Here is an 11504-nt window from a genome sequence, read left to right on the forward strand (position 1 = left end):
AGTTGTTTAAATAATTTGGAGTGCACTGAAATGGCTGCAATTACTAAAACTTTAAAGTGTTTTCTTTCTTTTTTAGTTAAATTTAATTGATTCAATGCTGAACGTCTTCACTTTAATCAGAACTTAATGGCTTCAATTCAAATCCATTGCTACAGTGTACAGAGGGAAAATGACAAAAACCATCAGTCAAAATACTGACGGTGCTGATCGTGCAATTTCATGTAATAAATTCTAAACGGCCTCCAACATTAAAAAATTCTGGGAATAAGAAAGTCTATGGCAGCAGGGTTTGCATTCAGTTTGTAGAAATAATCTCTCTCTCTCTCTCTCTCTCTCTCTCTCTATATATATATATATATATATATATATATATATATATATATATATATATATATATATATATATATATATATATTAGTCTTTATATAACAGTCATGCTGATAAATAACACCAGCCCTGTTTGCAAATCTCTAAAGACGTAGTTATTTTCCAGTTGTAAGTTAACTCATATCCCAGTGATTTTGTCAAAATTACTAACTATGTATGTATGTATGTATATTGTACACATAAACAGAAATTAGTATAAGATGCTTTTTGGTGTGTGCCTGGTTGTAAATTGTTTGTGTGGCTCTGAAAACCCCCATATTTTCTAGGCAAAAACTTTCTTTGGCTTTCTATACAAGTTTCTGAATGAAAACATTTGTAGAATCCATGTACAATTTCAAGTGGCCCAAGAATATACCCCTGAAGCACTCCTTATTGATTAGATTCTCTAAATTCTACCAGATGATGGTCAAAAAATAATAATAATGGGATTTATTTAGAAACAATACACAAATATAAGTCAGTAATCACAACATTTATTATACAATGAGCGTTTATTGTTTTTATTCACATGGTACATAAGCAACAAAGACGGAAAGAAATTGTAGCATATTTATAGCATCTGATGAATGTCAATTGGTAACATTTTTCAAAGAACCTGTACACAATCACATCAGTTATTTTTGTCAGAAAATACATGATTACTAATAATTTTATTGATGGTTATATACAGTCATGGGTAATGTGCATATAAATATAGGCATGTAAAAAGTATGAATGGTTCTAGATAAAATATACAAATATGACAACAATAAAGTTGAATATGCACTGTTGTGCGTCTAGGTAACATCTATATGTAATAAATATTTATACAATAATTCACAAATGATAGTTTGCATATTAAGTGCATTGAGCCAAAATACTTTTTTTTTCTGTTACATGTTCCCACAGAGGTGTTCATGTTATTTGCAAGGGTTCCTGTAATGTGGCTAATGCAGACAGTGTTCTAACATCACTTAATGACTGGGTAATTTAGGTTAAAAAAAAAACACCTGAGTTCATATGAGAAGACAAATTAGTAATGCTTTGACAATTTGGCTATCTCAACTTTGTACTTACATTTCCAAGATATCTCTTGTAGCACAAGATGTTCCAGTTCCCTATTAAAGGTAAAAGCTTCTCAGCATACAGACATACATAAATACACACGTACATAAATTCATACATCATCAGCATCCATGCGCTTGGCCAACTTTACTCCTGCATCCATCTCGGCCTGACTTCCACCATAGACAAGAGAAAACAAACTGCTACAACTAAATTGTGTTATGAAAGGCTTTAGTAGTTTTAAAATTCAGTATGATCCCATTTATTTTTTAGTAATGTGTAAATACACAAGTGCCAGTTACCAAAAGATATTTACTATACTGATGATTATTCATACTGGGGATTCTAAATCATTTCCATAATGAAATTGTATTTTTCCCCACTTCAAAAAATAAAAGTTCTGCACACAGCACAAGGCGAGGTTCTTAAAAAGCTGTGAATGGTTATATTAAATCTTACTTCCCATCACAAACCCAAAAGACTGCCAAAAAAGACAGGCAGACGCCTCAGGTGAGACGAAAGCTGGAAAGAAAAAGAAAAAAAGGAAACGCCCAAGTTACAGAAATAAACTAATCCTGGGTTAGGCATACAGTAGGAATATGAGGTTGGCCTGGACATTTTTAGTGTAATTCAGGTCATTTGGTTGCGGAAATGACTCCGGGTGTTTGAATGCTAGGGAGGGAGGAGAGGGAATAGCTGCAGTGCAGGGCTGCTTGAAACTCCGTAAAGAGTGTGAGGCGTAGGCGAGGTTCCTCACTCTGACCCTGTGTTTACCCACCCAGTGGCACCAAAAAGTCTGCAGGCTTTAGTGAATGTTCAGGTTGTTAAAGTAATCGAAAGTGGCCCCCAAGGCCCAGCTTGTTTCAACATTGTTCACCTTTTTAGTAAGCTGTAGGAAATAAACATATAGACAAACACAGAATTATCATTACATTGCTCAATCTGCTATACTGTAGATTACTGGTATTCTTAAAGCAGTCTTACATGCTGTATTATTTTCTGCCAACTCACGCTTTAAATTACACCCTAATATGTGGCATTTTTGAACAGTAAGAAGATTGCGGTGTCGTCGAAATACCAACCTGCAAAACAGTGTTGTCCTTGAAGCCAAATCCCTCTTTCAGAAGAACAGTGATGTAGGTCATATCCATGCACAGGAAAGGGCTGATAGGGCGGTATTTAGTCATCTTGTTGCAAACTTAACAAAAGAACAACAAGGAAAGGTTTTATATCAATGTCACAATTAAATCAATGAATTAATCATTGAAGACAGATGTGGCAGGAATTTGAAATTGCATTTAGAAAATTACACCACCTCCAATCAGTTACCGTGAAGAATTATGCAACGCACCAAAATATTGATGTAAGTCAAGTTTGCCTGTCTGCCACAGTACCGTGAAATAGAGGTGCGCACAATGTTGAGCGTTTTTCTCGAGCTGAGGTGTAAGATAAAATGTTTCATGGCTTAGGTTGTGCATGTTATAAAGAGGTGGCAAGCCACAAGGGGCAAGCTCTGACAGGTTGCCAAGTGTTGTTGTATATCATTGTACGTCATTAAGTCACAGCTCTGCTTGTCAAATATCTGCCAACTGTTGCATGACACTCAAAGTAGGAAAAGGAGAAGGAAAAGTGGTTCATCAAGATTACACAGCTCTCACTACACAAATTATAAGCTTTATATCTATAAAATACCTTACTTATTTATGAGCTAGATAAATCTGGCATGTAGGTGATATTTAAGTTTTGACAGAAGATTGGTAATAAGCCAAAGGCTATAACTCAGTGTCGGTCATTTGATTTTTCGGAAGGCTGACCTTGTAATAGTCAACATAGCAGTGTTTGCTGTAGCATGTGCAATACGATAGCTAGGTCGTTTTTTCATAGGGCACTAAAATGTGCAAGGATAGTGTGTAGATACAGAGGTAGCAGAACACACAGGGTCAAGTGTTTGTGTGGATGAGGGACAAGGTGTGTATGTGGTGGCGAAGCTGTCATTTTGTGAAGGTTGTGCGATTGTCGGGAGTCTCAAATGCAAATAAGCACTGAGAGTTTATATTTGTACAGTGTGTACGGTAAGGCTTTGACCTGAATGTGGCTGGAAGGAAGAAAAACTACCAAAGGCTGGCGCCTTACCTTCCTTGGCTCTCTTCTTGAAATCTCTGACCTCCACAACACCGCCTCTGGAGCCATCTAAGACGGAGAGAGAAAATGAGCAAAACAGCTACAGAAATTCTCACAAAACAATCTCACAACTAAACACAGCAGTGGAAATGAACAAAAACAGCAGTCAATTACCAATAAGGCCAGAGTCCACAGCTCTGTCATAGTAATAAGAGAAGGCATAGAAGACGCTGTTTCCTTTGACTTCATAGGGCTGGTGTATGATCCCTTTTACCACACGCAGCACCTCATGGTAGCACAGTTTATATCCTGCATACCCTGTGGAGGCAAGATCCAAGAAGATGTTGCACTAATGATGCACTTTTTAAATTAGCTGTTTCGCCAGGGAAGCATGTCATGCAGACAAAGTCAAACTAAAACATTACAGAATGACCTTAGATTAAAGAGGTCTTACCTTACCAGCTAAAAATAGACTTGGTTAAGATAGGAGAATGGGCTCAATTGCCCAGAAACCATATGCTGTCAGAGTCTACACTTAAAGCAGAAGCCAATTTTGTTAGCTGATTTCTTATTACGAAATTGGGAGTGGTCATGATAAAGCTGCAAGCTATGTGAAATGAAAAATACCAAGCATGTGACTTAACCAGTATCTCTTGGCTACATGATTGTGGTAAGGGAGTGTTATATCATTTGAAGACTCAACTAACAATTTTCTCTTCACTTAAATACAATGTTTGCAGTATTATTATTGTTCAAATGCCTGTGAGGTGGACAATTACACGAAACTGGCGAAACCCTGAATATGCTGTTTGGCTCCACAATTACACCCTCACAAAATTGCTGTCAAATTAATGCCTTAAACTCAATTTTGCTCAGCCTTTTGTAATTGGGTTACTCATGTCAAGAAATCTTTAGGAATTGAAACATTTTGTGGAATTGGTATCTTCTGACACCTGGAATTGGCATCGAATCTGTTATGGGAAAAAAAGAAAAGCAGGTTGCTTATTGTGCTCTTACCATCTGCCATTCCGCTGACTTTGTAGGTGATGCCACCAAAGGTCAAGTCCTCCCTGTACTTTTTCGGTAAGCAAGAACTTGTGAAAACCTTGTAATCAAGACCTGAAGGATGTACAGGTTGGTACATTATAATAAACATCAGTAGATCCTGAAAAGATCAATGTTCAAATATGAATATGCTGATTATCTGAAAGGAGCACCAGGAACCATTACCATCTGCTCCAAGTGCACCAAGAGTTGCAAGTCGGGATGCAAAAAGTCCATTTCCAAGGTAACTTAGAACATAAGGGAAGAAGGCCAGTAAATAGATGCTGTTTGCAATTAGAATTGTATAAGTACAATATTGAACATGTTTTGCTCCAGTAAAATACCTGTGGGTGTAAAGCTCATAAGTTGTGTTGAACATGTTGAGGCGTGCAATGTATTCATGAGGTGCATTCTCCACAGTTTTCTGCAATGAAAGATAAGTATGAGTTTGTGCATATATAGAAATATAAACCTCTTTTATAATGTATTGATCATAGATGTACCTTTGATCTTGGGAGGAATGTGATCTGGGTTGAACCTCCACCCAGATCCAAGATACCTACAGTTTTTCTGGTATTGGCGTACAAGTGACCTATAACACAGAAGAATTGACATCAAAGAGCAGATCTTTAAATTGTAATTAGTCCAAGGCAGACAATTAATGCATTGTAGAAATAATTACTAGACTTTAAGTCATAATTTATGTTTTTCTGCCTTTTTTAAAGCTTTGTATACACATCACTTATGTTTTATGGCAGGTTTCCCCAAAGTGAGAATTGTGGTTATCAGAGGCAGGTGGTAGAGCTGATTCATGGACAGTGTAGAAGGGAGGCAACTCCATTATTTTAGAGCTCTAATAAATTCACTGAGACTCCACATTGACCACAGACCACCAGCCACCATGCACCACTGACACCACCTTAACAAAACATGAGCAATATTAACCTGTCAGGAAATTCACTGTAACCCACGCCAGCACACCTGTAAGCAAGAAAGAAAATCCATAAGATCACATATATGCTTTCTTTGTTGTTACTGTTTTATAAACATGAACATTTTCACCCCCCCTCATAAAACACTGCATTTTCTAGTATAAACTGCTTTGCAGAATACTTTAAAACATTAATTTAAGGTTACCAAGGTATGATTTTTTTTTTCATTCTGGCAGCCTACGCCTTACTTTGGGATACAGGGCCACCACTGAGTCATTGCCATAAATTTGCCACCTGCTATTAGTGGTTTTAAACTCTGCCAGATAGCTCAGACGGATTTTAAGTACATGCACTGCATGTTTCTTCATTAAGGTCAAATGTTATTTCATTGAGTGTCCTGATTTTCTGGCCATCAGGGTTTAGCTGAGGTAATCAGACATGTCTGAGATGTGATATTACACACAACCTATAAAAGCAGGTAATGACTTGTACATCTACAGCTTGCAATAAAAAAAGACCATTATGCAAAAAAAATGTAGGAGTATGAAGGTAAATTCATAAAGGTTTCAACAGTAAAGGATACTGATGTGACCTTTACTGTGTGGGAGGAAATTAAAACCAATTTAATACCTTCATTTGTACCATTCATAAGGCTAACACTGTTGCCTGGCACATAGAAAGGAGATTCATCAAACACGTGTTTCACCTGTGAACACAAAAGTTTTGCATTAAGCACACAATACAACTTCTTTACAATAAAAAAAACTCTAAACCTTTTAATCTTCAGGAAATACACTGAACCATTTGAAATTGTCTGTAACTGAGGAAATTTGAAACCATGTCTGTGGTTGCTGTGTTGGTAAAATAATTCAAACGCCAGTTTAGCCCAATGTCCCAGACAGCCTCAGAACAGCTGTTTTTATGCAATAGCAACCTCCAGTCCTTTTTTCTTGCCTTTTCTCTCTGTCACACACACATAATGTGGTTAACATCTCCCTGTCTTTGGCAGAATAGCTGGTTTCTCCACCAAACTGTCTAAGGAAAGGAACATTGGGGAGGGGGATAATGGAAGTGAAAAGTAGAGCTTGCCTTACCTCGTCCAACAGAGCTTGGGCTTTTTCCTTCTGCATCATCCGCAGACCAGCAGTGGCTTTCAGTAAGACAGGAGTTTGCCACCATTCCTCCTTGGGAATTGTCTTTTTAGCCACTTTCAGCAGCTGTCTGATGGTCTCTGCTCCCTAAAAGGCAATTTCACATTGGTGAATCCACTGACCATGAGGCAAAAAAAAAAAATAGAAACTGTTTAAAATATTTTAACTTTAGCTACTGGATTCTACTGGAGAAAAAGTATGGAATGCAAGGGAAGACATGGAAGACAGAATAATTACTAGCATGAGGCATATCAGCCTGTCCCATCCTGTGGTTAACGCCAGATTGGAAAAGTGCAAATGTCACTATGAAAATAACTAAGCTGTCACAAAGCGATCATTTCATGGATGGTCCTGGAATTTAAATTCCAGTGCTGCTTATCATTAAGTGATCCATCAATGGAAATAACAAAAATCTTACCTGAAAGTAAAGCTTTGGTGGTAAAAGTGAGGTCTATTTAAAGAGAACATTAATGCTATAAGAATGGCAGAGGCTTACCTCTTCAATATTTTCTCCATATGCTGACAGTCCAGGTTTCACTGCATTGTACATTTCACTGTCAAGCACCGGCAGCCCAGCTGTCAGAGGCAAACAGAGATGGATGACATGAAAAAAAGGTTTTTAAAGACATACATGAGGTATCACACGTGGTTAACTTCTTCAACTCATATTCTGCAGTTGTGCTTATTCTTATACTTTTGTACATTGTGTAATGTAAATGGTTATTGTACCCAGTAAATGGTGACCACAAAGTTTTTTTTCAGACAGAGGAATTAGCAGGTCCTTTAGACTTAAGTTTACATCATCATGGGTGATGCTATGTCTTACCATGAAAAACATTGAAAAAAACTGCAAACTCTTTCACTTCCCTCTCTCTCTCTTTTACTTACTCACTCACTCATCACACACACTTTCTCCGCCTGCAAAGCTCTCTTTCTCTTCCCCCTGAACGTTTCTATTTGCCTTAGCACCTCATTCAATAATCTTGCAGTAAACTTAGACACTGCAAAGAGACAGCACTAGGTTTGCTTTGCATTGGAGAAAGAAAGCAAAAGAGAAAGAGAGACAGATCGAGAGAGAGAGAGAGAGAGAAAGAAGTCAACTGAGTTTACAAGGCAGGACTACTCAGGATCATCTGCAGTTCATGCTGTAATTTCTGGTGCCTTCAAAATGGAGGTGGCTATGGACTTGAGCAGTGGAGCCCCTGAAGAAGAAAATATTAAAACATCTAGAGGACTGAAGTAAGGCACTTACCTGCTTCTATGTTCAGATGTTCTTATGGACTTTTTGATGGAAAGAAGATTAAAGATGGAATATAAAGGAAAAAGAACTCACCTGGGTCTTTCTGAATGAACTTGTAGATGTGGATGCGGGTGCCGGTGCTGCCAGCATCAAACATGATTCCATGGAAGGTGCGAGGCGGTGGCACTTCTACCTCTGTTGGTTCATCTGGAGGCAGTTGATTGTCCATGCTGGCCTGATGGTTATATATGCGGTGGCGGTAATTGTACAAATGCCGGTTGTACAAGGGGTGGCTATAGTATGTTGCTTCAGCTAGGAAGTACCCAGCCAAAAGCCACATGGACACCACTGACAGAAGAAACATCTGCTGTGGCATGGTTTCTCTTACTACAGCACTATAAAGGACTGGAGATGTGTTTCTTTCAAATTTGTTCTAATACAAGCTACTTTCTAAAGAAGGAAAAAGTTTTGAAGATATGGCTTGCCCTTGTGGAGTAGAAAACTGAAGATGGAGGTCAGCAGAGAGGTGAGCAGCTGAAAAGAAGAAAAGAGCAGTATCAGAGATGGAAAGAAAGAGGGATAGGTGAGGACAGAGACACACTCGGGACTGGATGGTCTTCTGTTCACAGTATATAAAGTCATAAGGGCTTGGCAGGGGGCCATGCCAAGCAAAGCCATCCACCAATCCTGAGGCTCACCATCTCAAGTCCTCCAGGAGCCATCCCCCAACTATCCTCTACCCCTCCCTAAAACTCTCTTGTGGAATACCTGCTACACAGCACAATTTTTTTTTACACACAAATTATTGTAGCATGCCATCCTCATCTGAAGTGACTAAAATACAGCTAAAATGTTTTCTATAAAGCTAAAAGAAGTATTTATTAGGACTTCAAAACAAGTTCAACTATTAAGACAAGAAGCAGTGGTCTAATAATACACGTTAATGGGTGAAATTAATTCAAATCTCTCATTTTACTACTTGCAGTCAATCCTATTATTTACTTAATATCCCTTTTGACTTTCATTTCATCCTGCACAATTTTTTTCTTTTAACCATTGACAACTAACTTGAAATAAATAACTTTGCACAGACAGACAGCAATTTAAGACATAACTAATTATCATTTTTCTTTAATCTGAATTTCTAAATGTGGACTTTTTCTGTCCTCGGTTATTTATAAAGTGAGAACTGAGATATTATTAAGATATTTATTAGATAAATATTATCTAATTTGTTGTGGGACTTTTAAATGAGGATAATAAAATCATTAAAATGAGACAGGTTGGACATATGCATGCATGGTTATGAGTATTTATTTATTGTTTTTAGATATGGGATATTTATATTGATTTTACATTTATCATTATCTAATATTTTGCATACAGTGTGCATGTTTGAATGAAAATTGTTGGTTAAACATTTAATTACCAAATAATTATTTCTTAACTAAAATGCATAAAGTGACTTTCTCAGAGAGAAGTGGTGTATAAACACAGAGTAATGCATTAAGCTAGTATAGGCAAAAAGCATGTGAAAAATCATTTAACTCCCACTCGTTGTTATAAAGACCACAGGACTTTTCAGTGAGAGGAGAAAATATCAACAGGCTTGCTTATAAAGAAGTATGAGAACTATGAGTGGTTAGACTCTCCACTTTAGGTGGGTGTTATGGCTGGAAAAAACAGTTTTAACCATCCTTGCCGTTCTCATAAGATTTTTCTTCATTTGCACTGAGAACGTGCAGACGCAAGATGTTTGCATGCGAGTGTTACTGTGCAGAAATGAAGGCAAACGCGGGTACGGATGAAGACCTCATCTAAACCGTGGGGTTTTCTCCACCCTGTTAACATGACATTCTACTGCCCAGGAAGCAGCCGCATTCATTGTTAAATTGTTTTGTGGAACTTGTACATAATTCAGCCCTGAAGATGCTGGGCCACCGCGGGCTTCCTCTTTTCTTCCTCGCAACAAATGAACGTGGTTCACCACATAGTGCGGCTTCAGATCAGCTCTCATCACTGCTGTGATGTGAGTACTGTCTGAAGTGAGTGAAAAGCTGGAATGGACTGAGAAGGATCCCAGGCTGGTGTTTTAACCTTTTAAGGTGGGAGGAGTGCCATGAAGAGGGTAAAAAAAAATTAGAAAGAGAGAAGGAGGGGGAGCAAAGGTGGAGTTTGGCTCTCCCATCATGCCATTCCTGTCCTGAACCACTCGGCTTGAGTAGGGCAACTGTTCCGACGTTGTAATTTGGAACTAAAAATACAACATTTGCTTTCCTCTTTCACTACTTTTTTAAAATTCTGTGGTACCCCATTATGGTCTTTTCTCCTTTTCCAAGCATGCATGTGCTGGACCTCTCATTGACTTCTGACAATTTAGGAGAACACTCCTGCTTGTGCCATAGTAACAACATTGTGTCCTATGAGATAATTTAATACGTAGCTGACTAACACTTGAGTGTCATGAAAATGTACTCACTCTCTGAACAAAGCTATTATGTCCTGTCTACACCACCTGATCCATAAAAAAGCCCATGCAGTCCTCAAGGGTATGACAATTGTGTAAGCATTCAGATTTACAGTGTGATACCAGACTGTATGCTCACCTTGTTTTCTGACACAGGCTTACTAAGAAACATAGTGGTAATTATGTGTACACATAACTGCAGACAATTACTGACAAAGCATTTTGTGGATTTTGCAGAATGTTTGCGGAGAGTGTTTGCAGAGTGAAGCAAGGGAATTACTACGCATTATCTAACTGGTGTGATGAAAAAAGAGCTGGAATGATAGAGACAAAGCTCGACAAGTTGAAAAACCTATTTAGGCATTACAGACTAACAAATATTTTGCCACAAAGAAAGAATTATATATTTTTTTAAATAATTGTTGCATAGACAGAAGCATCCTGTAATCTACATAACAGTGAAAACAACCAAACCCTACTTTAAGTAGTGAAAGACTCCAGGCAGAAGGAAAATGAAGAGTTTGGAGGGAAAAGAAAAATTCAACCAACGTTCAAAACCTGTAATAAAGCCTTTGGCTTGAAAATGCTTCTGTCATGTTTCAGTGTCACTTAACTAAAATGTGTTAACTGGAGCTATTGTAGTTAGAGAAATCATAACCTTTATGTTTTATTATCCACACTAATTACAGCTTGTGAATATTACCTAGCCACATCACTGTTCTCACTGCTGTCAAAAATAAAATGATAGTGGTCAGTAGTCTCAAATGATCAAATTACAAAAACCGAATGTTCTTTTAACCTCACAGAAAGGTGTAAGCTTATATCTAATTGTCACAATATAATTAAGTGCTGTTACATAACAAATCATTGTATATTACTGTACATCTCTAAGCGAAGTTGAACAAAATCCTTACACTGTTACGTTTCACAGTATATCCTGACTGCTATATAAGTAGATCCCTCCCAAAACAGACATCTATTATAAATATACTACATAGGCGGCCACAAACATTTAGAGTTTGAGGGTGTCCTGCCCAAGAACTACCATTGAAGAGACCAAAACCTTGTAATTACAATTTTGGTGATAATTATAACTTGAAAATGTTCATAGTTATGTT

General features: G+C 37.6%; 1 protein-coding gene across 1 annotated transcript; it reads right to left on the minus strand.

Annotated features, from left to right (window-relative positions):
• Window positions 1-966: 966 nt before the first annotated feature.
• Window positions 967-8295, minus strand: entpd5a (ectonucleoside triphosphate diphosphohydrolase 5a). Its single transcript, XM_046855788.1, has 13 exons — window positions 8013-8295; window positions 7176-7255; window positions 6623-6766; window positions 6159-6234; window positions 5542-5577; window positions 5100-5188; window positions 4941-5020; window positions 4783-4844; window positions 4570-4671; window positions 3727-3870; window positions 3565-3621; window positions 2514-2629; window positions 967-2320 (listed from the first exon to the last, which is right to left on the minus strand). The coding sequence occupies exons 1-13, from the start codon at window positions 8293-8295 to the stop codon at window positions 2237-2239; spliced, it is 1353 nt and encodes a 450-aa protein (XP_046711744.1). The 3' UTR covers window positions 967-2236.
• Window positions 8296-11504: the final 3209 nt, after the last annotated feature.

The sequence above is a fragment of the Silurus meridionalis genome, chromosome 8, assembly GCF_014805685.1.
Source record: "Silurus meridionalis isolate SWU-2019-XX chromosome 8, ASM1480568v1, whole genome shotgun sequence".
Lineage (NCBI taxonomy): Eukaryota > Metazoa > Chordata > Actinopteri > Siluriformes > Siluridae > Silurus > Silurus meridionalis.

What these genes read in the sequence shown, in the direction of transcription:
- entpd5a (XM_046855788.1), bottom strand. Translation starts at nt 8,295, where the DNA reads ATGCCACAGCAGATGTTTCTTCTGTCAGTGGTGTCCATGTGGCTTTTG. An exon ending in TACAGTGAATTTCCTGACAG is followed by an intron (nt 5,189 to 5,541) that starts GTTAATATTGCT and finishes TCTGTGTTATAG; the next exon opens with GTCACTTGTACGCCAATACC. An exon ending in AGTCAGCGGAATGGCAGATG is followed by an intron (nt 3,871 to 4,569) that starts GTAAGAGCACAA and finishes TTGCCTCCACAG; the next exon opens with GGTATGCAGGATATAAACTG.